The 23083-nt window shown below is 46.2% G+C and overlaps 1 protein-coding gene across 2 annotated transcripts in view; it reads right to left on the bottom strand.

Annotated features, from left to right (window-relative positions):
- The window catches only part of cux2b (cut-like homeobox 2b), a 105819-nt gene that overhangs the window by 61219 nt on the left and 21517 nt on the right, over positions 1-23083 (bottom strand). For both annotated transcript variants that reach the window (XM_070546368.1, XM_070546369.1), the window contains exons 2-3: positions 4286-4396; positions 2066-2113 (exon numbers count right to left, since the gene is read on the bottom strand). In XM_070546368.1, coding sequence (XP_070402469.1) covers positions 2066-2113; positions 4286-4396 — 159 coding nt within the window. The remainder of the gene's footprint in view (positions 1-2065; positions 2114-4285; positions 4397-23083) is intronic.

The raw sequence follows: 23083 nt of genomic DNA, 5'->3' as shown, positions 1-23083 counted from the left end.
GTGGTCCAACAGGCCGGACTCTCCAGCGATGGGTGACTAGAGGAACAACTGTCACATCCCTCGGCCCCAAAGGTGTGCCTCACACCACAGAGACATGTAGCACCTCCTCCTCTTCTTCCCAGTAAGTTTTTATTAAAATTACCTTCATTATAAGCCCGTGTTCATTATAAAACCAAAAACGCTGGTCTCCCAGGGCCCTGTGGATTAATAAGGACAGCGGTGTATTTTAAGCCGTAAACTCGGCTCCTCACTGTCCTTAATCTCCTTCCTACTTCACAAGGCCAAATTAACACCTCTCCTCAGCTCTGACGGGACCTCATTAGCAAACTTCCAGGGAAAGAAAAGAGGAGAGCGGAACGAAAAAGAGGAGAAGAAGGAGGGAAGCGACCAATGACAGCCACCAGCTTTGGGATTAACCCTTTCTCCTCCTCCTCCAGCTCCACAGAAAACTAGGTCGGCAACGTGTTTCTAATCAGTCGCCTGGTTAGTGATAATTAGAAGGCAAGATTGGACGGGAGAAGAGAGAGAAAGTGGGTGGGGAACGCAGAAATGAAAAAGAAAAGAAAGGGAACCTGTCATGTTGCTAACACTTCAAAGGAGTCGATTTCTCCTTTAGAAGTGGCGTGGTGAGGGTCCAAATACCAGGAGGCGCTCCTCTGGGCTTCCAAACAGAGGTTGTGTGGGAGGGGGGAGCGAGACCCAGTTTGTTCCCACATATATGCACACACACACACACACACACACACACACACACACACACACACACACACACACACACACACACACAAGGACTCCTCCGTCGTTCACCACCTGTATGGCGCAGCTGCAGGGGAGCGTTAGCCTACGACCAGCTCCTCCCCTTCCTCACACTTGGCCCCTGCAGCAGCAGGTCCAGGTCCCGCCGAGGTCAAACAGACTACTGCCGGGTAAAGTTCACAAGTCTCTGCAAGCTGTTTGACATTACCAATAAGGTCTAAGTGTACCAGAAAACACCAGAGGACTAGAGTTCTACGGTGTGCTGAGATGCATGCTCGGCCTCACAGCATTCAGACACATTACAAACACACACACACACACACACACACACACACACACACACACACACTTGTCAATGAGCAGAACACGAACCCATGAAAGTTACACAAGAGAGCAAGAAGGACCCAGAGGCCTCCAGCTACAAAAATAATAAAAATAGCTCATTATCAGCCATCTAGTTTATCTACTATAAAGCATCTCCAGACTCCCAGTTGTCAAACATCAGTGGTGCCTAAATTAATCCTTTGGGTTCCTGTTTGCACAATAAAGATATGGACGACTGCTTCGGATATTTCTGCAGCTTTACAGTAATTGAATTAACGCAGAAATCAACCACAGCATGGCACCGATGGCTCCAGCTCGGGAGCACGCCGCCTGGCCGTGCACCGCTCCAAAGCATTAAAAAGGAGCTGCCAATAATCACCTCGAAGGGATCTGAACCCCCCCATGCTGAGTGTTCTCATGTGTACATATGATAGGGCTTTCAGGTTTGCGCCATGCTGGAGTTTAGAGGCGAGAACCAGACTGGAAACATATTTGTGGTATCGTTTCCATAAGCCTGTGCTTTGAGGACCATAACGCGGCTCACAATGTGATTTATGACCTTGGTTTAATGGCTGGAGCAGAGTCTTTGGAGGTATCAGATGACTTTTTCAATATGGCGACGTCAGAGAGGGCATGGTGAATGCACCATCACAACAGGAAATGAGGGCTTGTCTCAGCCAAGAAAATATGAGAAGCCAGATATCTGATCATCTAATGGCAGATAGATTCTGCTTCACTTTGACAGAAAAGGCATCCGTCAATAAGCAGCAGATGCACAGCAACATGAAAGGTAAGCAGCCATGGATTTCTCTCACTATCCATCAAACCTTTCATTCAAGGAGCGGAGCAGCCCGTTCGGGTCAATGTTCATACAGCGTCCAACAGGAGGGCCTCCTTTAGGTCGTTTGGGTGATCATATTAAAATGCTGCTCTGTGGCTTCCAGACTCTGTTTCTAAATGATAAATGCAGGAACACGTGACTCACCTGGGCCTGGAAGCTCTTGAGAACAGGTGCCACCATCTCCCGGACTTCCTATGTACAGACAAAAAAAAAACTGTCTCAGCACATTTCTGTTGCTCGGACGCTCCACCTGTTCAGGAATCAGACCGGACCCAGTGAGGCACCAGCGGCTCCCGTTAACGTTAATGGATTTTCACTGTGGCTCCTCTTGCTCGGTGTGCCGGTGAGGCGCTCTGTCGAACGGGGAGGGTATTAGTGCTTAAACCTAAAGGGTTTGACTGGGCATGTAAGAAAAGTGGGGCTTTCCAGTAGCTTATGTTAGAGCTCAGAAATCTAGACTTGTGCAAGATCTCCCAGCCTCAGGTAAGGGGATTGTGCTGCCAGTGGTGACAGCGTGATCCTGTCGTAAACGCCTGTATTATAGTGACAAGATTACCGCACGACGCCGCAAACCCAAACGCAGGGAGACAGGCGGTCCTGCCGCCAGCCTTCGTTCATCAGACAAAAATATATTCTCCTCAGACAAACATCAGTGGATGATTGTTTCAAAGAAAGCTGCTAAAAAGGACAAACTCCTTTTATTTCATGTGTTTAGTTTAATCTGCCTTTAAGGCTGTCCTGTCCTGCAGAAATGTGCAGGATCGACAACACACAGAGGACGTAATAAACAACAACACGGCAGCTATGTACACCAAACAACACAAGCAGTAAACACTTTGGTGTCACGACCCTGGTTTTGATGGTAACAGGACCTGAACCCTAAAAGAGAAGGTCAAATACATTTTGTGTTTTAGAATGAATGATCCATATGTAGTTTGATAACAGGCCCAGTGGAAGCATAAACAGGAATTTGTGTGTTGATTGTGTTCATAATGTTTACCATATGACCCTAATGGCCATCTGTTGTTAAAGGTCTTACTCAAACATAAAAATACAGCTCGGTTTCAATGATTTAGGTATGTACTGCCCCCTATCGCCAGCGAAAATACACACTATCACTTTAAAATATACCAAATTGACAAGTCAAGGTGTCATACGGTGTGTTTAACCCTCCCACTGCCCTAATGGGTGTGACCCCGCGAGGAAAGGTGACCATTGAGCAGGGTTGATGGTTTATCCCTTGGGTCCACGTGGCAGGGGTGAGGAGTGAGCACCACCTCACCCCTGCCACGTGGACCTCAAGGGATAAACCATCAATTCAATGGTCAACTTTCCTCGTGGGGTCACACCCATCAGGGCAGTGGGAGGGTTATGATAATCTGACAGGTAAACTGGCCCATCAAAGTGTCATACAGCTAACAAATGTATGATGACCTGACAGTATATGCTGTCAGACAGGCATACGCTGTAATTTGTGTATGCCAATCAGACAATGCATGGTGATTGGACAAAACGCAGAGGGGAGAGGTGAGTGTTTGCGTTCAAAACCTAGCTTGTTCTGTAGATTAGCTATAGCAGCTTTGAGCAATGGCAGCAGATGAACACACTCAGTCCACTTAGACTCTGAACGAACTGTCGCAGAGGCTGTTTCAGATTTCAGTACCAGTATGAACCAGTGAAAGACAAAGATGCTTGTTTTTGTTTTTCTGGTCATGTGATTCTGCTATTAGATGACAGCTGGGCTGCATTTGTATCCTCTCTACTTTGACCACTAGATGGCAGTAGTCATGACACGCCGTTCCTTTAATTTAAACATTTGTTTTGTTCCTTTAATTTAAACGTTTGTTTTGCTTTAAAGACGCAGAAACGCGGGACGTTGTTTAGAACACCCGTCTGAAGCTTTTAAATAGTCGAGTGAACCAGACGGCGAGCTGAGTGGAATGTCACTGCTTACTGTGTCCAGTCAGACAGGGTTTACACTTTGTTGATGTTCGTCTACCATGTGACATCTCAGACTTGTTGACAAGCTTATGTTTGGAAATATGGCCTGATTTCTTTTATCAAAATTTTGCTGAAACGTTTTTGGTTTTGGAGTAAATCAGGAACCAAACGCTCTTCAGTAAATGAGCCCAAAGGCCTCTCGTCCCAGTAATCCAAAACATTCAGAACTTAGCCGAGGAGGGGAGGGGGTCTCGGACTTCATCCTAATGCAGGTCTCACCAACAATATAAATAATTCTCTGCTCAGAAGAGCGTGTGGGGCCGAGCCAGCAGCGGTGGAGCAGACAGCCAGCTCCTGCTGAGGTGAAGATGAGGAAAATGACACGTAGAGTGGAGATAATGGGGGGCAGGGTGCTGGACTCACCTCAGGGACATTTCTCTTGAACTCCCTGCTCAGCTCTACCAGGTGCTTGTGGGAATGTTCGCTCTCCTCTTGTCGACCAGCCAGCTCAGAAGCCACAGAGTTTAGCTCCCTCTGCAAACACACAAGCGAGAGAGAGAGAGAAGGTGAGACGAGGAGGAGGCACAGCACAGCAGGGAGCTCGCCAGCGCTCCTCCAGTAAAGCTGAGAGTGAATATAAATAAAAATGCACTGCTGAATATTAACAATGTAATCCTTCATGATCTTACAGCAGTAATACTTACAGCTATCCCTGGCCCATAAATAATTAAGCCAAAATAAATCCAATGCCTACAGTAGCAGAAGGCCTTTTAGATAATCAGTATTTGAAATAATCGATATGCTTGCAACGGCTATAGAGCGCCAGCGAGCAAGTGGGGCAGGAGGGAAGAGACAGAGAGAGAGTGAAGAGGAGGAGGTGGGGGTGAGTCACCTGACCCCCCCCCCCCCCTCCCCCCCAAACAAATAGAGCGTCCTTCTGCAACAGAGACCTGGTTCTGACACACAATGGGCTGGCTCTGTGCCGTAATCACCACGGATCACTTCTATTTCCAGACTCTTTTCAACCCCCCCATCCCCCACACACCCACCAATCAATACATTGATCCTGCATGGATTATCTACGCTTCAATATTGCTCCAGTTTCTACTAAATCACTGGTTTTTCCTCCAACAACAGCCCCGATCAGTCATCCATTAACGCCTCTGCCCATCGGGTGTTTACGCCAAACGAGAGCTCCGCCCCGGCAACGCGTCTGATCCACTATTCAAAGCCGTCTGTGTAGCAGGTCCTCCATCAGAACCGTGCATTCATGCTGGACTCAGCTGCACCGCACGCCATCCACAAATCCAATATTATTGATCAGTCATCCAATTCCCGGCCCTTTCAGCCAACAGAAAAAAGGAAAACAGATTCCAGCTCAGCTCGTCTGGACGGAGCAGAGACAAGTGGACATTCAGTCCCTCTTTGTTGTGAGTGAGATCATCGGAAACGACGGGGCCCTGCTCGTCTAACCGCCGTGTAAAAATATAAAAGTGGAGAAGGAGATTCAATTACCACTCCAAACGTATAGATGAGGCCGGGAAATTAAATTGACTGTGTTTTAATTACTTGGCAAACTTACTTAAAGGCAATTTCATAAATCATCTCACCAGGAAAAGAAGACAGAGACCAGAAGGATGAAACTTAAGCAGCTGCAGCCTCGCGGGACGAGGCGGGACTGCTGGTCAGAGGACAGGGCTGTTAATTAAAGGGCTGTTGGTTCAAATCCCTGGACAGGTGAATCAGACAGTGGCTGAAGTAGAGACGGGTGTGCAAGAGGAAAAATGTTATTCTTCACACTTTAATGCATCCGTTTAGGACTTCCACCCTCCTCCTGTTGGGTTACGGCTCAGAGGTAAGAAACAAATATACTACAGAAAAAACATCTCAGGCAAAGAAGACAATTTTTCTTAGTGCAGTAATACTTTAACCTGCTGAGAGGCAGGTCAGCCCCCTGGTAGAGCACCGTGGCTCATGCACTGGAAAATAGGGATGCAACAATACCACGTTTTCCCAACCCGATACGATACCGATACTTGGATCTGAGTACTCGTCGATGCTGATTACCGATACTTCTACCACACAAAAAAATGCTATGAATTGGATTACGGGTTTTATTTTCTTCTCTGCTTTAAAAAGGAAAAGACTGTGAGGTAGATACAAAATAAAATATATTAACCCTTTGATGCATAATGGTCACTACAGTGGACAGGTACCCAAACTTATTTATTTGTTTTTGCTATTAAGCACAGCTGTCGAAGACTGTTTTGCATTTGAGCCCCTCCATTTGGACTTCAGTAAGCCAAGCCAACATATTTCATGCTCAGAATGCACACTGTCCACTGAGATGGACATGTAATAAATTATTTGTAAATTATAAAATTTTACAAAAAAATATTTGTTGAAATTTGTTTCATTCACACCTAAAGACGAATGAAAAAAATTGTTAAAAAAATCATGGTTGAAAATTTCATAGTTCATGCATCAAAGGGTTAATAGAAATGATCACAAAACCAAAACATTAGGTGAACAGAAATGACAAGTTACAGTGAAGCCATTTTCAAGCAACTGCATTGGTATCAGTTCCTGGTATCGGTATCGGCACCAATACCGATACCAGGAACTGGAAAATAAAACTACTTAACTAAAAGAATTCTCACAATGTTTGAATTTCTAACTAAACAGGTTAAATTTCACCATCTTACATTATTATTGAATTAATACTAATATCATTTTTATATTATTTATCTCAATTATAATCTGCTGAACGTCTGTGTTCAACAGGACTAACGTGCTAACGGCTAGTTAGAGCAGAGACAGGACTGAGGTGTGTTGCTGCCATCTTAAACTCAAACGTTTCATAACGGTCATGAGACATAACATTATAGGCGTTATAGATTTGACACCACCTTGCTGTAATAAATGATTCACGTAAGATTGTTTGGTGGCCTGAATCTGAGAGACAGCAGCAACCTGCGTTGGTGTGGAAACAGAGAAACCTTCTTCAGCTCATCCCCAACGAGTGCATCCACTCCGTCATTAGGGTGTAGTTTAAAACTCACACGACTGCTCATAAAAAACTAAACAGACAAATACAAGATTCACTGGTCCGCAGTCACATTCATCCCATGGACTGTATTTATAAGATGGACAAACCCTCTACACCCGTAGGTTTCTGAAGAGCCCAATGGCTTCCCACCACCGCCATCTTGGACACATCACACATCTGGAGAATACTCAAATGAAGATGAGAGCGGGGCAGTGAGGGTGGGGGCAGATGACTGACACCCATCAAAATGAGCCGATGTAGCTACAAATGAATTGAGCTAGCCGAAGCTAATGGAGGTTGGTGCTTTTAGTCAGAAAACTGTGGTTGAGTGACTCTGCTAGCCTCTGCCTTCTAGGCTGTACCACTTTTAACTTGAGGCCGAGGCTGAGGCCTTCCCTGGAGCAGGAAGGAGTCAGGCTGCTAGTGCTAACAGCGTTTCCCTTGGTCCCTATCAATCACAGGCATGCCCCTATTTACTCATATGCTCAAGCTTTAATTACATTTTCAAAAAATCACTCCCCTCCGAGTCATCATGGAGTTATTCTTGACCTGTTAAACCTAAATTATGTTTTTGAACCAGGCTGTAAACATGTTTATTTCTGCTGTGAAGTTGGTATTTTTAACATGGGAACTCTGCTCCTTTCTGGATCCAGCTCCTAGTGGATGAGGGGTGACTGAATTTTCGTCTCATCCCCGTTGGCTTTACGTTTGGCAGTGGGGATTTGTCCGTTGCTTCATCCAAGTATCCAACAAACACGTCGAGGAAAACCCTGGGGGGTGTCTTCCCTTCTCAGTCTACCTGAACTGCACTCACTAAAAACCCACAAAGACAATTTAACTCGGTTTAAATAACAGGATATTCTGGCCCTTCAAGGAACACCAGAACTTCAATTTAATTCAGTCAAAACTCTAAACAGACTAAATGGAAGTAGGTGATGTTACTATGATGACAAAACCAGCCTAAACCATTACCATCTCTCTCCATGTGCCTCTCGAAACCAAATATTCTGCTTTAATAAACTTGGTTTAGTTAAAATGGTGGTTAAGATTATATATTTTTTAGTTTTCCATAAAACATTTCTATTAAAAATAAACCACAGCCACTCAGTCCAGTCAAGGGCTGCACACAGCCCGACCAATGGGATGGGATGGGGGTAACGTTCTCAGCTGTGAGTTGGTTCAGTCCAACTCAGCCCAACTACCACAGCTCACTGTGAAGAGTAATAAACCCCAGGTATCTAGTTATTCATCAAAGCTACAAAGAAGAGGAGATAAGGTTTAGTGGTCCTCTGAGTCTAGCCTCAGATGTGAGACAGCAGGCTGCAGTCAGCAGAGATTAGTTGAATCAAAATACAGGTTCTCCTAAACCAAACACATGAGGGATCAACCCCAAAACCAGATCTGTGTAGATACAAGTCAGCTGGAGAACTGGGTCTTTCTGAGATTGGCTGACAGAACAAATCTGAGAACCTGAATGGTCGTTTGCATCATGGGTCTTTAATACATTACCCTATAAAGACGTGTGGCCATGTTCTAGATTCAAAAGAACGTATTCAAAGATCATGACCAGAGTCCAGAAAGGGATCGCTGGATCCGCTTCCCACCACTGCTCCTGGTGTTGAGGAAAGCTTTGGTCCCGTTCCTGGTGAATAGTGCTGTCAGTGAAAACGACTAGTGCTGTGCCGGATAACTGCTGTTAGTCCTCACAGTCAGCAGGACGAGCCTCTCTGGAGATTAGAGATCAGGCTTCAAAAGGAAGCGGACAACCTCCGCTGGGTTCAAATGGCCCCGGACCAGCTTCCCCCGGAAGAGGTTGAGCGGGTTTTTAAATACTTAGACACGACAGCACAGTGCTTCAGTGGGTAGAAGCGGGTTCACTTTTACTGCAGCTCGGTCGAGAACGTTGGATACGCATGCAGTATGCAAGCCAAACAGTGCAATGATTGTAGCGCGGTTATTTTGAAAGCATCCCCACAGTTTCTAGGCCATTATGAGGGAGGGGAGCCTGGGCAACGGCCCATCAAATGAAACCTCCTGCCTGTCTTTCTGGAAAGAAGTGAGGCAGAACAGAGCGTTCGCCACTTTGGTTGTCTTGCTCAGACTGATGATGGGAGGAAGTCTGCACTGTAGTGCTGCTGAAAAAGTAACGCCATCTCAGGAGGCGGAAGATACCAAAGGAGATTTTTCCTCTTCTCCTAATCAGATGTGATCCATTTCAGCCTCCAACTAGGGCACCTTGGAGACGGCTGGTAAAATTCACTTATCTCCCTTCATTATGTCAAGCTTCATCTTTCATGAATATGTATCCCTCGCGTTGAGATGGCGAGGTGAGCTGCAACTAGTTAAGAAAAAAAGTGTTGTTGTTTTTTTTCTTTTATCAAAAAAATAATCATTTGATGGGTTTTAAGGACGACTGGGACCAAACTTTCAGCATGTGGCAGCCTGGTCAATACAGAGCTGCCATCATTAAGCCTCTGCCAGTCAAACATCCAGCCATAATTGATGAGTTTCCCCTGGGGAGGGCAGAGCTGTCATAAGAACTGGACGGGCAGCAACCAAAGATGTTAGCACGGAGCAAGTCCTGTTGCGCTGGAGTCAGTTCAACCAGGAAAAGCAGTCCGGACTCTCCAAACTACGAGTTTAACAGGATCTGAGCCCCAAATAGTCTCGAACTTCAACACGACTCTAAAAAGCTAGGTTTTCCTTAATCCCCTAAAGGTAACTGGTGTCCTCTTCAGGAGGACTGCTGACGAGTACAAAAAAGTCGGCAAGTGTTTAGCTAAAGAGCAGAGCTCACTAGTGTATTGTTTTCAAGCGCTTTTGACATTAATTCATTAAACCCAGCTCATCTTGATTACATCTGTAGTCGTAAGCTATTTCCTGGCCTTTCTCAAAGACAACCTATGGTGGAAAATGTTGACAAGTAGGGAAAAAAGAGAAGAAAGGACTAGGGTACTGCGATGAGGTAGAGTGAGACAAAATCACTACTGTGTGCACCGAGCTTGGACAGTGCAAATTAAAACGGAGAAAACAGGAAGGAGGAGGAGAGAGGGAAAATGCAGATGGGGTATTATTTTTCTTTTTGTATCCCATCTAATTGCAATCATAGGCAGATGTCTGAAAGTGTGACAGCATCAGCAGATTTGCTGCTGAGAGCACAAAATCTTTGTCTAAAAATAATCAGACATTCTGTGTGCTGCTGTTTGTTATAATGGTAATCAATGCTGGAGGCTTTGAATTCCATCAATTTATAGATCCACTCTGTTCTGCCTGGTGACTGTACTGCTCACAACCCCCACCGCGTGCACACACACACACACACACACACACACACACACAAGGTCTTGCAACAAAAGAGTGGTTTGGCACAAATGTGCTCTGACATTCGCACACGGGAGCTGCAGCGCGGCAGCACAGGAGCCAGTGTGTGATTAAGATAAGTGTAGTTTTCTGTTCAGATGCTGCTTATCGCCTCCTATTCTCTGTGAGGCATGAGATTGTCTATAGCTGCCTCAGATTAGCCGCACATCTCATACGGCACATTTGAGAGGGCGCAGTGATCAATAAATCAAATCACCACAATCAATAATCCCAATCACTGCAGTCTAGTCTGGACTCAACATTATTACTGGCATCCCCCCCACCCCGCCCCCCCCCCCCCCCCCCCCACCCCCCGGGGCAGCGGCTGTGTGTAGGCGGGGTCTGTGTGTGTGGTTTCTGTCCATAGGTAAGACCCAAAATGAATTCTTTTCCGGTCTCCTTGGCCTGAGTGTTAGTTGAATAAACAAGAGGTAGAGCATTCGTGTGTGTGCGTGTGCGTGTGTGTGTGTGTGTGTGTGTGTGTGTGTGTGTGTGTGTGTGTCCAGAGAGAGAGGGGTGGGTGGAGCCTCTGACCTCTGTGACCCTGCACTGTGAACGCAACCTGAGCAAGCAGCTTCTGACAGGGAACCATGTGTGTGTGTGTGTGTGGGGGGGGGGGGGGGGGCTGCAGTCACCTGGCATCTCCCTCCATCTGCTCACCCACGGCTGCCGCTGCTTCACGCTTGCTCTCTGTCAGCTTGGCTGAAGCGGCTCCAGCTCACTGTGCTGTCATACCACAGCACACCGGAGTCGAAGCCTGGCTGCGTTTGATTTCAAGTTTGTTTTAAACTGCTGCAAGTACCACAAAGGTGAAGCTTACCTCATGTGAGAAAATCCGTCGCCAGATGTGCCCTGAGTCACAAGAAAAAGACAAAAACTTCCGTATTTTAACTCTAAAGTAGTTGTTGCACTTGTTAGGAAAAAACAAGCACATTTTATAGAGAATAGAGAGAGGATTTCTGTTAAAACACATAAAAAATGAAAATGTTCTATAATATTCTAATTTTAATAATTAATGCTCAACAAATCACCTGATCCTTTCTGCAAGAATAAAGCAAATGAACAAACTCTCTACTGTGACAGACGATGCGCTGCGACCCAGATTATCCTGAAGCAACTCAGAAGTTCCCAGCTGGTTAGTACGTGAACATCTGGGTTAAAGGTCAGACTGCATCCAGCCCAAATCATCAGCCGCCCTCCGCCATGCTTGGTTTGAGGTGTTGCTGTGTTTTTCGACCCAACATCTCCACTCTGGTCTGGTTTGTTTCAGAAACACTTTGATGGGTTCTGATGCAACTTTGGAAGTTTAAGTTCTACATCTTCCTGACACCTCACATGATTGTCTTCCTGGCGTCTCTCTGTTAACACGCGGCTGTATTCTCCAGAGCAACAAAGAATCCAAACCTCAGCTTTTCCTGATGATCGGTGTTGTCAGGTCCTCATCACGCCCAACTCTCACCAGACGCGCATGCTCATCTCCCCGCCCAATAAAGGTTAAAGAGCTCTCTCACTCACCTCTCATCGCTCAATCATCGTTTTCCTCGCGTTGGAGCCCCTATGTATCAGTTCCCAACCCAGCCAAAAGACCCAACTCCCAGCCCTTTCTCCACTCCAGTCCTCGCACCTCTCCTCCATCACCAAAACGTTTTTATCACGCTCCAGCCTTAACGCCATCAACCGGTGGCTATCAGCGGCTAGCGTGCCACATCTTCTCCGACACTACTCTTCTTCGTCTCTGACTCTCCTCTGCTCACGCCTGCCTTCCTCCGCGTGTGGATCACCAGCAGCTCCTCTGATCCACGAGCAACACTGACAGGTCTCACCAGGATCCTGATAACAGTATTTTTAATGATTAGTATTTGGCCTGACCCGTTTATTAATCTTCTGTCCGCTGGGCCTGTAACAAACACTTCTCAGTGTCTCTGTTTTCATAAAGACTTTGGAAACACTGTGGGTTAAATTACATATTTTACTATCACTGATTTGTTTTCAAGTATTCACTGGTTACGAGATTTGCAGCAACAAGACAAAGCCTAACCCTGTGATCTGGGTAGGAAAACTGTCTCCCTACACTGTGATCCTCTGCAGGACTCAAATGCATTGATACACGCCATTTTAAGGTGCATGTCTGCGCTGTTTCAAAATAAGAGTCAAGAAAATAAACACATGCATCACATTGAGACACAAATTATCATTTTCCTAACTCCTGTGTTTATATATATTTTTTATCCCAGTTTTTCTGTAATAACAGGAATAAAAAGATAAAAATTCAAGTGCCTTTTAGATTTTTTTCTAATTCTTTCTTGGGCTGGGGGGAGCAGCGGTTGCGCCCGTCCGTGCCGCAGCAGCCGCCGCCGTGTAGGGGCATGCAGGCAGCATGCAGGCTGCCAGGACTCACCCCCAGAAAAACAAATAAATATATAAATAAATCACATTTCATTTTGACACCTTTCTAAACTCTGCACTGGAAAGTCTGATAAATCGTCCAAAATAATTAATCCCCAGTCAGTCAGGCTGTCTTCAAACAGCATGCTAAATCTTACAAGAGGAAAGAGAAGCATGTGAGCGTTAAAATCATCAGCAGAAGGTGTGACTGGTGTTGTCAGCCATTATTCGTCATACCCTGCTTCATTCACAGAGTTTTTAGCGCCTGATGCACTGGAGCACTGCCTACTTGTCAACACTTCTCTAATTCCAACATACACACTTCAACACACACCGGCACAAATCTGCTTCTTCTTCTTGTACACGTTTCAGGAACATCAGGGAAGCTTTAATTTCACTTATTGTCAAGTTTTTTTAACAGTATCAAGAGGTATCAGAAAAGCATCTTATTACAAGACTTTGAAAGAATCCTGAATCCACTTTGAATCCCATGAATAACTTTAAATGTCCTCCCATTGGAAACTTCAAATTACAATCTGTGACCGAATGCTCCAAACGAAGGCCATTTACAGCACCTTATATCATCATTAAGTCCGGCTATTGTTCTGCCGCTTTCAGACTCGCTGGTTACAATCAGGGTGTCTATTGTCATTGTGTGGTACACGCAGGATGACTAATTATACACTCCTATGACTCATTAGTAGACTGGTGGGTAGAAACCTGAGGGAGGACACAAGAACTTTAGCCTCACAAATATGAAAATAGATGGAGTTATGAGTATGGACAAGAATCTGGGATCTTTACGCTCCAGTCTCCAAATGGAAGAAGTTAGAGAAATTAGCCCAATACTCATGTTTTGAATACATTTGCAGTGGTCTCTAGTAGGAATGAATGCCTTGTAAGTCAGACTTTGGGGGAAAAAAGCTCCGGTGCGCCTGTTTCAGCACCGAGAATTCAACTGGAAGAGAACGTAGCTTCAGACGACAGGATTTGGATTCTTATTTCCTGATATTTGGACATCTCTCCTCTGGTTGGCCAACAGAAACACCTCTCTACCACTGACTCGGTTTGCTCTGCAGCGTTGATGTTTTATCTCCACAAACAACACAAGCCTGGAGGAGTTCTGCTGTGTGGTGGAGTTGCTAACGGTTAGCTTCTACTAGCAGAGACGTTCTCTGCGGTTTCCTGGATGCTAAACCAACAACATCTTTCCCCGTCGTGAGTCCATGAATGCTTAGTAACAGCGTGACGTAGATCTGTCAGGATTTTCTAAACCCAGAGTTTCACCGTCTATTTTCCATCTGAAGCTAATGCAGGAAATAGGTGTAGGAGACTATTCTGGTGTTCAGCCTGCAGGAGAAACTCAGAGTGACCGATCATAATCAGATAAAGAATGTTCTTCTGTGAAGTACCTCTTTAAAAAGGGGACAGGTGTGTGTGTGTGTGTGTGTGTGTGTGTGTGTGTGTGTGTGTGTGTGTGTGTGTGTGTGTGTGTGTGTGTGTGTGTGTGTGTGTGTGTGTGTGTGTGTGTGTGTGTGTGTGTGTGTGTGTGTGTGAAGCTTGCCCATTGAGGTCAACTAATGAGAAGGGAGAAGGGCTCCGCCATCATGGCGGGGGCCCACTTTCACCTGGAACGACAAGCAGCAGAGACGCAGCACAGCTAAACTGCGGTTGTTTATTCTCTCTTAAGAAATGTCAATCTGTTCGCTCTCAGGTGTGCTGCACTTCCTCTTGTTTTTGTTGTTTTCTTCCCCCACGCTCTCCGATTTCCCCTGTCGATTGGAGGGAGATCAAAGCGACGCCACTGGAAGAATCTGAATATTTCAGGTGCGGAGAGAGGGCTGCATTTCACACCACCTGTGTAGCACTCAGAGACGGGTCCCTCCTCTCGCTCAGACTCGGTTTGCAGGGCCCCTGGGGCCCGGCGACACAAACCGAGGCCACCTGTCTGAGAGGGAGGGAACGCTCCTTTATCCTCCTCCTCTGTTGCACTCTCGTTTTACAGCATTTGAACCAAAAATAAAGAATCTAAATAGAGCGATGAGAGGGGGAATAAAGCTGGTGCTGACATTCAGCAGTAGGGAGCTTTGAGCTCCTTCACAAAGACATGAAGTTCTGGAAGATGCATTATTACATCGCTGAAGAAAGAAGAGAGCAACCACCGGAAAAAAGCAGTTTATACATGAACGATTTGGATTTGTCCTGTTGTGCAGCAGGAGAGCGCTCAGATATATTAAACAGCGGGTCTGGATTATTTTCTGCCATAACAAAGCGGCGAGTCTGTGAGAAGATTCTCATCACATCATCAGGGCCGCCATTTCTGACCCAAAGCAAATAAAAAGCATCCCTGATGTCTGCACAAGCCTCGCCGGCGTGGTGTAGCCGCTGTCCTCAGAGGGCTGTGTTCCTTGACGTGTGTGCATGTGTAAGCATTTGTGACATGCCGTGTGTGTGCTGGCACGCGTGCGGACGCGTGTTCGGGGCTCGGGGAGGTGTGGAGCCAGTTCCCCACCACCAGTTTCCAGCCACGTCTCTCAAAAGGGCTGTAAAGTCTTCACAGCAAATTCCTTACATTCGTCTGTGTCAGAGCACTCGGCACACATTAGGCGTTTACACGGGAGGAAACACAATCTATTTGATGCTACACTGCCCACACGTCCAGAGCCCTCCTCCTCACACCGGAGACTCGGTGTTTAACTTCCATTTCATATTCCGAACAGGCAGACAGGCAGGCGAGTGCGGGGAGCGGACTCCATCTTGATGTAAATCAGCATTTCAATCCTCCACTAAATGTAATCTGGAAAGAGTCAACATGAGCCGCTCAAGACGTTTGTTTTTATTTATTCTGGAATGTGTGATTGATTTCTGTTGTGTCCCCTCATGAAAGCGGGGAAGTGACAAAAGTCGGTCTTCATCTTTTCCCTGACGCGGTTCCCCGTTTTTTAATATCAGAGGTACTTATGAGAACAAGTGGAGGTTAATCTGGGGAGCGGGTCAAAGCCGGTCGGCTCTTTGTAAATGTCAGCCGGGAGATCCAGGCTTCTCTTATTACTGCTCTAGGACTGATGTGCCACGGGAGAGTGTCTCCCCCACTTCGCACCACAGCCACAGACCAACCCCTTCACACTAGACCTTATTAATCAATCGATTTATCGCCATAAATCAGGCCAGGCTTTGATTGTATCAGCAAGCCCTGCAATCAATCAATTAGCGGGACCTAGAGGCCCACTTTGCCTAAAGAAAGATGAATGCCCCCCCCACACCATCCATTCGGCCGTCCGTTTACCCATCAAACACGGCTGCTGTTGACTCCCAGCCTCAGAGCACATCCTTCTATTGATTTCTGCAGATTAAACTTGCAAAAAGAATCAAAGGACAGTTATCTGACTGGGAAAATTTCTGCTTTCATTTGTATTGTAGTATCGTCTTTGCTGTCTTATGGCCGCATCGCCTCGTTCCATCAAAACAACAAAGCATGAACATTAAAATCCAGGAGCCAAGCCTACAGAGGATACCAGCTATAAGTAGCTACGCCCACCCAGAGACATGAGCAGAGCCTTTCAGGGATTATTACAGCTGAACCCTGAAAGGTTCCTGCAGCACGGGGGGGGCATGAAACAGCTGGATGAGCAAACGGTGGAAAGCATATGTGTAATGACATATTTGCTTCATATTTTATCCCAACAGTGAATTCCAATCCACACTGTGACACCAGCGGCCTCGGTCCAACGCCTTCCATCTGCGCCTCTGTGTCAGGGTGTCTCCCAGGACGGCCTGCAAAACTTTGGGGACGACATCAACCGACAGGAACAAGTAGAGCACAACAGAGTGGGCTGCTGCAGGCTCGGCGTGCTTCTCTCACAGTGGCGGGCTGGAAAGCTGACGCCAAGAGGAAAGAACACAGCAGGTTCCCCCGGGGAGAAAATCTGTGGTGGGATTAGAGGCCCCACCAGGTCTGGTTCTGCTTCACACCCTCAGACCCCGCCGTGTTACACCAAGGGGGGCGGCGAGCTATCTGCGGGAGCTTTCTAGTTCTGCCCAATCTCCCAAAGCCTCACCATGTAATTAGAGATAAAGACAGAGGGCTCGGCTGCTCAACCTCAATTCTGCCAGCTTTACACAAGACTGCCCACTCACAGACCCCAGAGGAAAGCCCACAATGCCGCCACCACAGCAGCACCCGAGCACGCCACTTACCTAAAGCCGATCATCCTTCAACCTACTCCTCCAGTCACCAAACACACTGCAGATGTACTACATGATGGGAAGTCTCCTGAAGTTGTTACACCTTGACTAACGACGGCGCTCGGCTTCTTTAGTCGCAATATTCCACATATTACAGCTACGGAAGACGGTTTAGACTGCTAAAACCACACACACACACACACACACACACACATATATATATATATATATATATATATATATATATATATATATATTCTCAGGTAAACAATAACTTGGCTAAATAAGTAATTTTTCTTCATATCCAAAACTTCATCCAGGCAAGGGAAAAAAATTAAAGGATATAGCGGAGGAGGAACCCTCAACTGTTTTCCAGAAACACAAAATTATACTATGGAGGGATCCATTATTCATCTCAGATACATTTTTCATTTAAGAGTGGGTTGGATATGAGCAATGATGAATGCATCGCCCAAGATGCAATTTGTATGTAAAATAACAGAAGATTACAGAATATGTTTTAAGTGCAAATGCAGTTTGTTGCCACCTAAGTAGAAAACGCATTTCTACAAGAGGAAATAAGACCTGAACCCCATGATGTTGCTTCATAAAAATCACTTAGCCCAGAGCTAGGCCCTTCCCCAGTCCCCAGCACAGGTCACAATGAGAGCCCAGAGTGATGAATGAGCCTGCTGGAGCACAGTTCCATTCATATGATGGAAGCCTCCCTCCTACCTCCTGGAATGCAGTTTGAAAAAGTGCAATAAGCAAACTAAATAACTACAGCTAATTCAGCTCACACCCAGCTCAGCCTGCAGACGCACAGTTAGATGCATGTCGGCACACGGGAGCACACGAGCGTTTAACGCGGTGGTTCACTGCCTGCCAGGCATCCACATGCTCCTCTCAGGACTCGCTCTCTCCTCATCAGCTTCACTCGGAGCGCACCGTTTCAACCGAGTGCATCTGAAAGAAGCACAAAGAGCCTTCCCCTGCACTCACGGTTACAAAGATTGAATACAGCCCCCTAACGCAAGACATGCCCACCACAGAGCGTGTAATACAGCTCATTACTGGGCACACAGGGTGTGATGGGGAAGACGAGTGCAGAGGGGAGGCCTCCGTGCCAACATCTCCATCGTTCTTCACAACCACCCCAGAACCAGCCTCGCTATCTAAAGAAATCCAATCGATTTTTACAGGTTATTACAATGCTGCTGCGACTGAGCGGAAAAGCAAAAAACACTGTTCAAACTTACGGTCAAAGGTACTCTTTCAGTTAGCGCATGAAACTCGGGGGCTAATTTGGGTTTGATTTGAAGTTCTGGTCCTCCAAATGCACAGATTACCCAAAACAAACCACATCCAGTAGGAAAGGGGAAGAGAGAGGCACATGGATCCCAGATCGGACCCAGCATGGCTCTGGGGTTGGGTTTGGTGTGCTGAGAGCGGTTTGGTTGATGCAGAGGCAGATGTGTCCATGAGGAAAGAAGAGCAGCAAGTCAGCTAATCAACCACTGTGCACGGCCTCGTGAACCTTCCCTAACCTCAGGGCAAAACCGTGACCTGAGGCAAAGCATTACACGCATTAAAAAGACATGAACTTCTGAGCATTGGAGTTCCTAACACACAATCAATGGGGGCCACAGGTGCAAATATTTTCTGCACCGCCTGTGGAACGCCGCTCCTCGCAGGATTACAGAGGATCCTGTTTTTGTAGTGTGTTCGTGTTAATGTCAGCAGTAATAAAGATCTGCAGCACAAGGAGAAACAATGAAAAATGAGCTGGAGACGACTTTTAGAGGTGGGCTGAGCACCGCGCGGGGAATCGGCAAAGCAGGCAGGATGTGTGGAGTCTGTCAACTTCTCCTCGTCTGCTCCCGTTTTTGCTCGCTTCAGACTGAGAAGAGCAAATGGGCCTAATTCACACTGCCTATGTGTGAGTGTCTCTGCTGTCTAGCAGCGTGAGCAGGAATTAGATCTACGGTTTGTAGCCTTCATCCCTTCCCAGACAGACTTGTTCCGGCTCAGAGGCGCTGCCTAATCCGCACCTCTCTCCCGCTTGCACTCCCAGAAAATGACTTCACACAGCTGCCTCAAATGCCCAACGCAGCAATTCCCATCTGACTGAACTCCCCCCCCGCCCCCCCCCCCCCCCCCCCCCCACTCAAAAAAAAAAGGAAAACGGCAGCAGACCTCCCATAGCTCATTTAACATACCAATTCCTCCCCAAAGCCCCCACCACCCTTTTCCTTAGAGAGGAAAACAACAAGGAAAACAACAAGAGCTCCACTTGATAATTTAAGGGATCTTTTCTCCAAAGATCTGTCAAAATGTGCGTTGCAGTGGGAGGGCAGCGTCCTGGCTGAACAGCGGTGAGTACATTTCTCTGTGACTGCTACCAGCCAAATGTTTGACACTGAAGAAGGTTATTTGTGTCATCTGTGGCTCTCCCATGACCCCCCTCGTCATCCCAACAAGAGTTTGGGAAGTGGATCAGAGAGGAGTCTGAGAACACAAAGCCATGTGGGTTCTCACATTAAGACAGATTTTCACCAGGTGCTTTTCTTTTTTCCTTTTCTAAATCACAATCATCCCTCATGGACCAGGCTAGAAGTGGGCTGCTCCCAGGCACAGCGGCCCACTTGGGTTCCTGTGGATAATGGTGGGGCCACTCAAACAAACACTCCAGTCTTGAGGACAGGAACCAGTGAGAGGACATTCTTTTTGGACCACAGTCTATAAAATGGCTTTGATTCGTTTTTATGAACACCAAATCTACCCGTCTGTCTTGTGTTTGAGGGTTCTTTAGCCGCTTATGCCTTTCTTCAGGGCCACCGTGGCAAATAAAAAGTACTGGTAAATCAAAAATGTGATCATCAGCCACACTGGATCACTGTGGAACATCCTGATATGTCTTTAAAAGCATCCTAGAACTCATTGTTGGCAGCTTGAGGCTGTAGCTTACCAAAAAGCCTGCGTTGTCTCCAGTGATGTAAGAGAAACTGTTTGTTCTGAGAAAAGCTGGTTTAACGCGTCAAAAGCAAGACACGCCTCCCTACATCTGCATGCCCCACCCACTTCAGTGTCAGACCCCTTGGCACGTGACATCACAGGTCCAATCTCCAACCCCCCAGGTTCTGGTCGGAGGGCACAAAGACGACACATCTCTGTTGACCACCGTTGTTATTATCTGTCAGTTGTCAATCGAGCTAAATAAATGAAATAAAATCTGTCAGCATGGTTAACACATTCAGCGCTGCAGGCCGGTTTACTGGTTTTACAGGTTTCCAGATGATAAAGTCAGCCGAAGGCAGTGGTTAACAGCCATGAAGCTGATGACAGCCTGCTCGTTGTCCCTCGGTCTAGGTGTCGTACTCGCGGGGACCGGGCTTTCTCAGTCCTAGCACCGTCACTATGGAACCAGTTGCCACCCACAGTTAGGCTGTCCCCATCTCTGCCAGTCTTCAAGAGTCGCCTAAAACCCCACCTCCTCCGCTTGGCGTTTCCTGAACAAGTTTGAATCTGGCCCTCTTATATGTTGATTTTATTTCACAGTTTTCATTGCTTCACCCTATCCCTTGTTTTACACGTTTGTCCTGTACCAGAATGTTTCACCTTTTTTTGTAATTTGTAATCTGTAATTTGACTTGCTTTTATTTTCTGATTTATTCAATTATTTACCTTCTACTGTGCCATGTTCAGCGCCTTGGGCTTCCTGACAGGGTTGCGGAAGGCGCTTTATAAATAAAGCTTTGATTGATTGATTGATTGATTGATTGATTGATTGATGAAGAGAGTTCGAGTGGATCCATCCATATTGTTGTGCAATCGGAACGGGCAGCCATTAATGTCGTCCGTATTTCTGTTTACGTTGTTCGTCAGGATAAACTAAGAATTTCTCCAACGAATTGTGTCACATCGATCTTTCAACATTAACCCGCAAAATGTTGAAGATATCCGGTTACAACTTTGTTGGTTCGGGTGTGTAAAGTTCATGCAGCCATTTCTGAGGTCTGTCATCCACAGCTCGTTAGCTATTTCAAAAGAAGCTTTGTGCTAAACACCATTAGCTTTGAGATGGTTCTTCTATTAATTTTTGATCATCTGCACAAATATGTGTTAGGTGATCTAACTTAGCAATATAAAAATCCCTAGGTTTTATTTTGTTAGCTTAAATCGCACAGTGTGGATAATGACTGGAGACGTTGTTTTTGCCCCCCAGCGTTGCGCACATGTACAATATTACCTGGATGAAAACAATAACATTCAAAGGAGCCTCTACACGTTGGTCGTGTAATGCTAACCACAGAACTGTGCCCAAGCAGCTGCTAACACTAGCCTTAGCTACTGCTAATGCTAGCCTGAGATACTGCTAATGCTAGCCCAAACTACTGCTAATGCTACCCCGAGCTAATGCTAACGCTAACCTGAGCTACTGCTAATGATATCCTGAGCTACTGCTAATGCTAGCCCAAGCTACTGCTAATGTCCTTGTTGGACGAGAGAGAATAACAAACAAAGAATGTTGGAGCTCACATGGGCAACACACCAAGATGCACTGGGAAAACATGAACTGAATACCGGAGAGATCCACAGCTTTCCTTTTAAGTTTTCCCAATTCTGTGATCAACTGTACACAGAGATTTTGGTTTCAGGCAGCATCATAGAGCCAATGAGACAAACTAGCTAATCAGCGTGCATTCCTAACAAAGTGCGCAGGGTAAACCAGTCTACATTGTAGGGTTTTACAGTTGGGTTGTGTTTTGGCATTGATCAGGGTTCCTGGGCCATTTAGAACCTCAACAAAGTTTCACATGATAAATAGAGACTCAATGAGCCATTTCCAGTTTTGAAAAGTTGTTCTATGAGCACTTCAAGAAAATGGTGGAAGTAAAAGCTCTCTTTTCCATCACCCAAGCACTTATAACCAGTCAGCTGATGATGTGAGAAGTGCAGCAGTTCAAAAGCTGCAAGCAGAGGGAAACAAATGATATTACAAGAAAAGGAGAATGATTAAAGCCTAATATGGCACAGTAGAGAGGGGAGAGAGGTGATTTATCCCTTCACGGCCTTTTGACACTAAATTAAACTGTTGAGTCCAGTCCCCCGTGCCAGCTAGTTATCTTTCCAGGCTAATTTAACACTATAATTTACATTCCATATAAAATACATCCTGATGCGGTGCTGTCAAGACCGTACATCATTTGCAGAGAGCGCTCCAGTTTCAGTGAAAAGGACAGAATTAGATCATATTCATGATGCAATTAAACACTTCAGTGGGAATCGATGTAAAACCGATGAGCCCTGAAAACAATGCATATGGCTGAGAACATTAGAACACATTACCTACCCTCGGATCCCTCGCTCCACGGGCGCAATTTAAAATCCTCCACTACTCCACTCTCCATCTCTCCAAATTCATAGTGCGCAGCGATAATAAATGAATTTTTCACAAAATTATTCAACTACTAAATTGCCCATGGTAACTGAGTATCAGATGAAAGTGATGTGAATTATTAAGTAGGGAAACTGTTTGTTCTCGCCATGGGTGTAATAATCGGCCAAATGAGGAGGAGAAGGGGCGACGGAGGGGCAGGTTTGGAGTAACGGGAGATCTCATAATAAACGGCGGTGTTGATGTAAAAATGGGAAAACTGTCTGCCGCCGCGGCCTCCAGCTGAGATGACGGTATCGACCCATTTCTCCAGGGCTGCGGCGTGGGTTTACCTGGGGGTACGGGGGCCCGACAGGGAGACGGTTACGGGGCAGAGCGGCAGATTCTGGTGAAAAATCAGCAACAGGCCCAACACCATGATAGTCAGCCATTGCCTCACCGCGTTTTACATAATCACACAGACAGCGGAGCAGACCACACACTCGCGCCGCTCCAGATCCCATCAACTCCCTGACACACTCCGCTCCATAGCAATCACACTCACTCGGACTGGCTCAGATCCTCTGACTTACGCTTTGCAAATCAAAACTGCAAAAAGGTATCCCTCGTCCTAATTTGAAGTCCGTTTCTTCGTTTATGCCACTCCGCCACACAAAACCCACACTTGTTGAGAGCGGCAATGCAAACGTGAAATTAAATTGAGAATTTAAGAGTCGCACAGAGGGCAGAGGTGCAGCAACTTGTAACCGTTTCAGACAGGATGAGTCGGCCTCTCCAAGTGAAACAGTAATTATGCTTAATGGCCCTTTAATCTGTCCATCAGGCAGGAGGAGAGCAGCCGGGT

This window comes from Nothobranchius furzeri, chromosome 17 (assembly GCF_043380555.1).
Source record: "Nothobranchius furzeri strain GRZ-AD chromosome 17, NfurGRZ-RIMD1, whole genome shotgun sequence".
NCBI lineage: Eukaryota > Metazoa > Chordata > Actinopteri > Cyprinodontiformes > Nothobranchiidae > Nothobranchius > Nothobranchius furzeri.
This window is presented reverse-complemented; position numbering and strand designations above follow the sequence as displayed.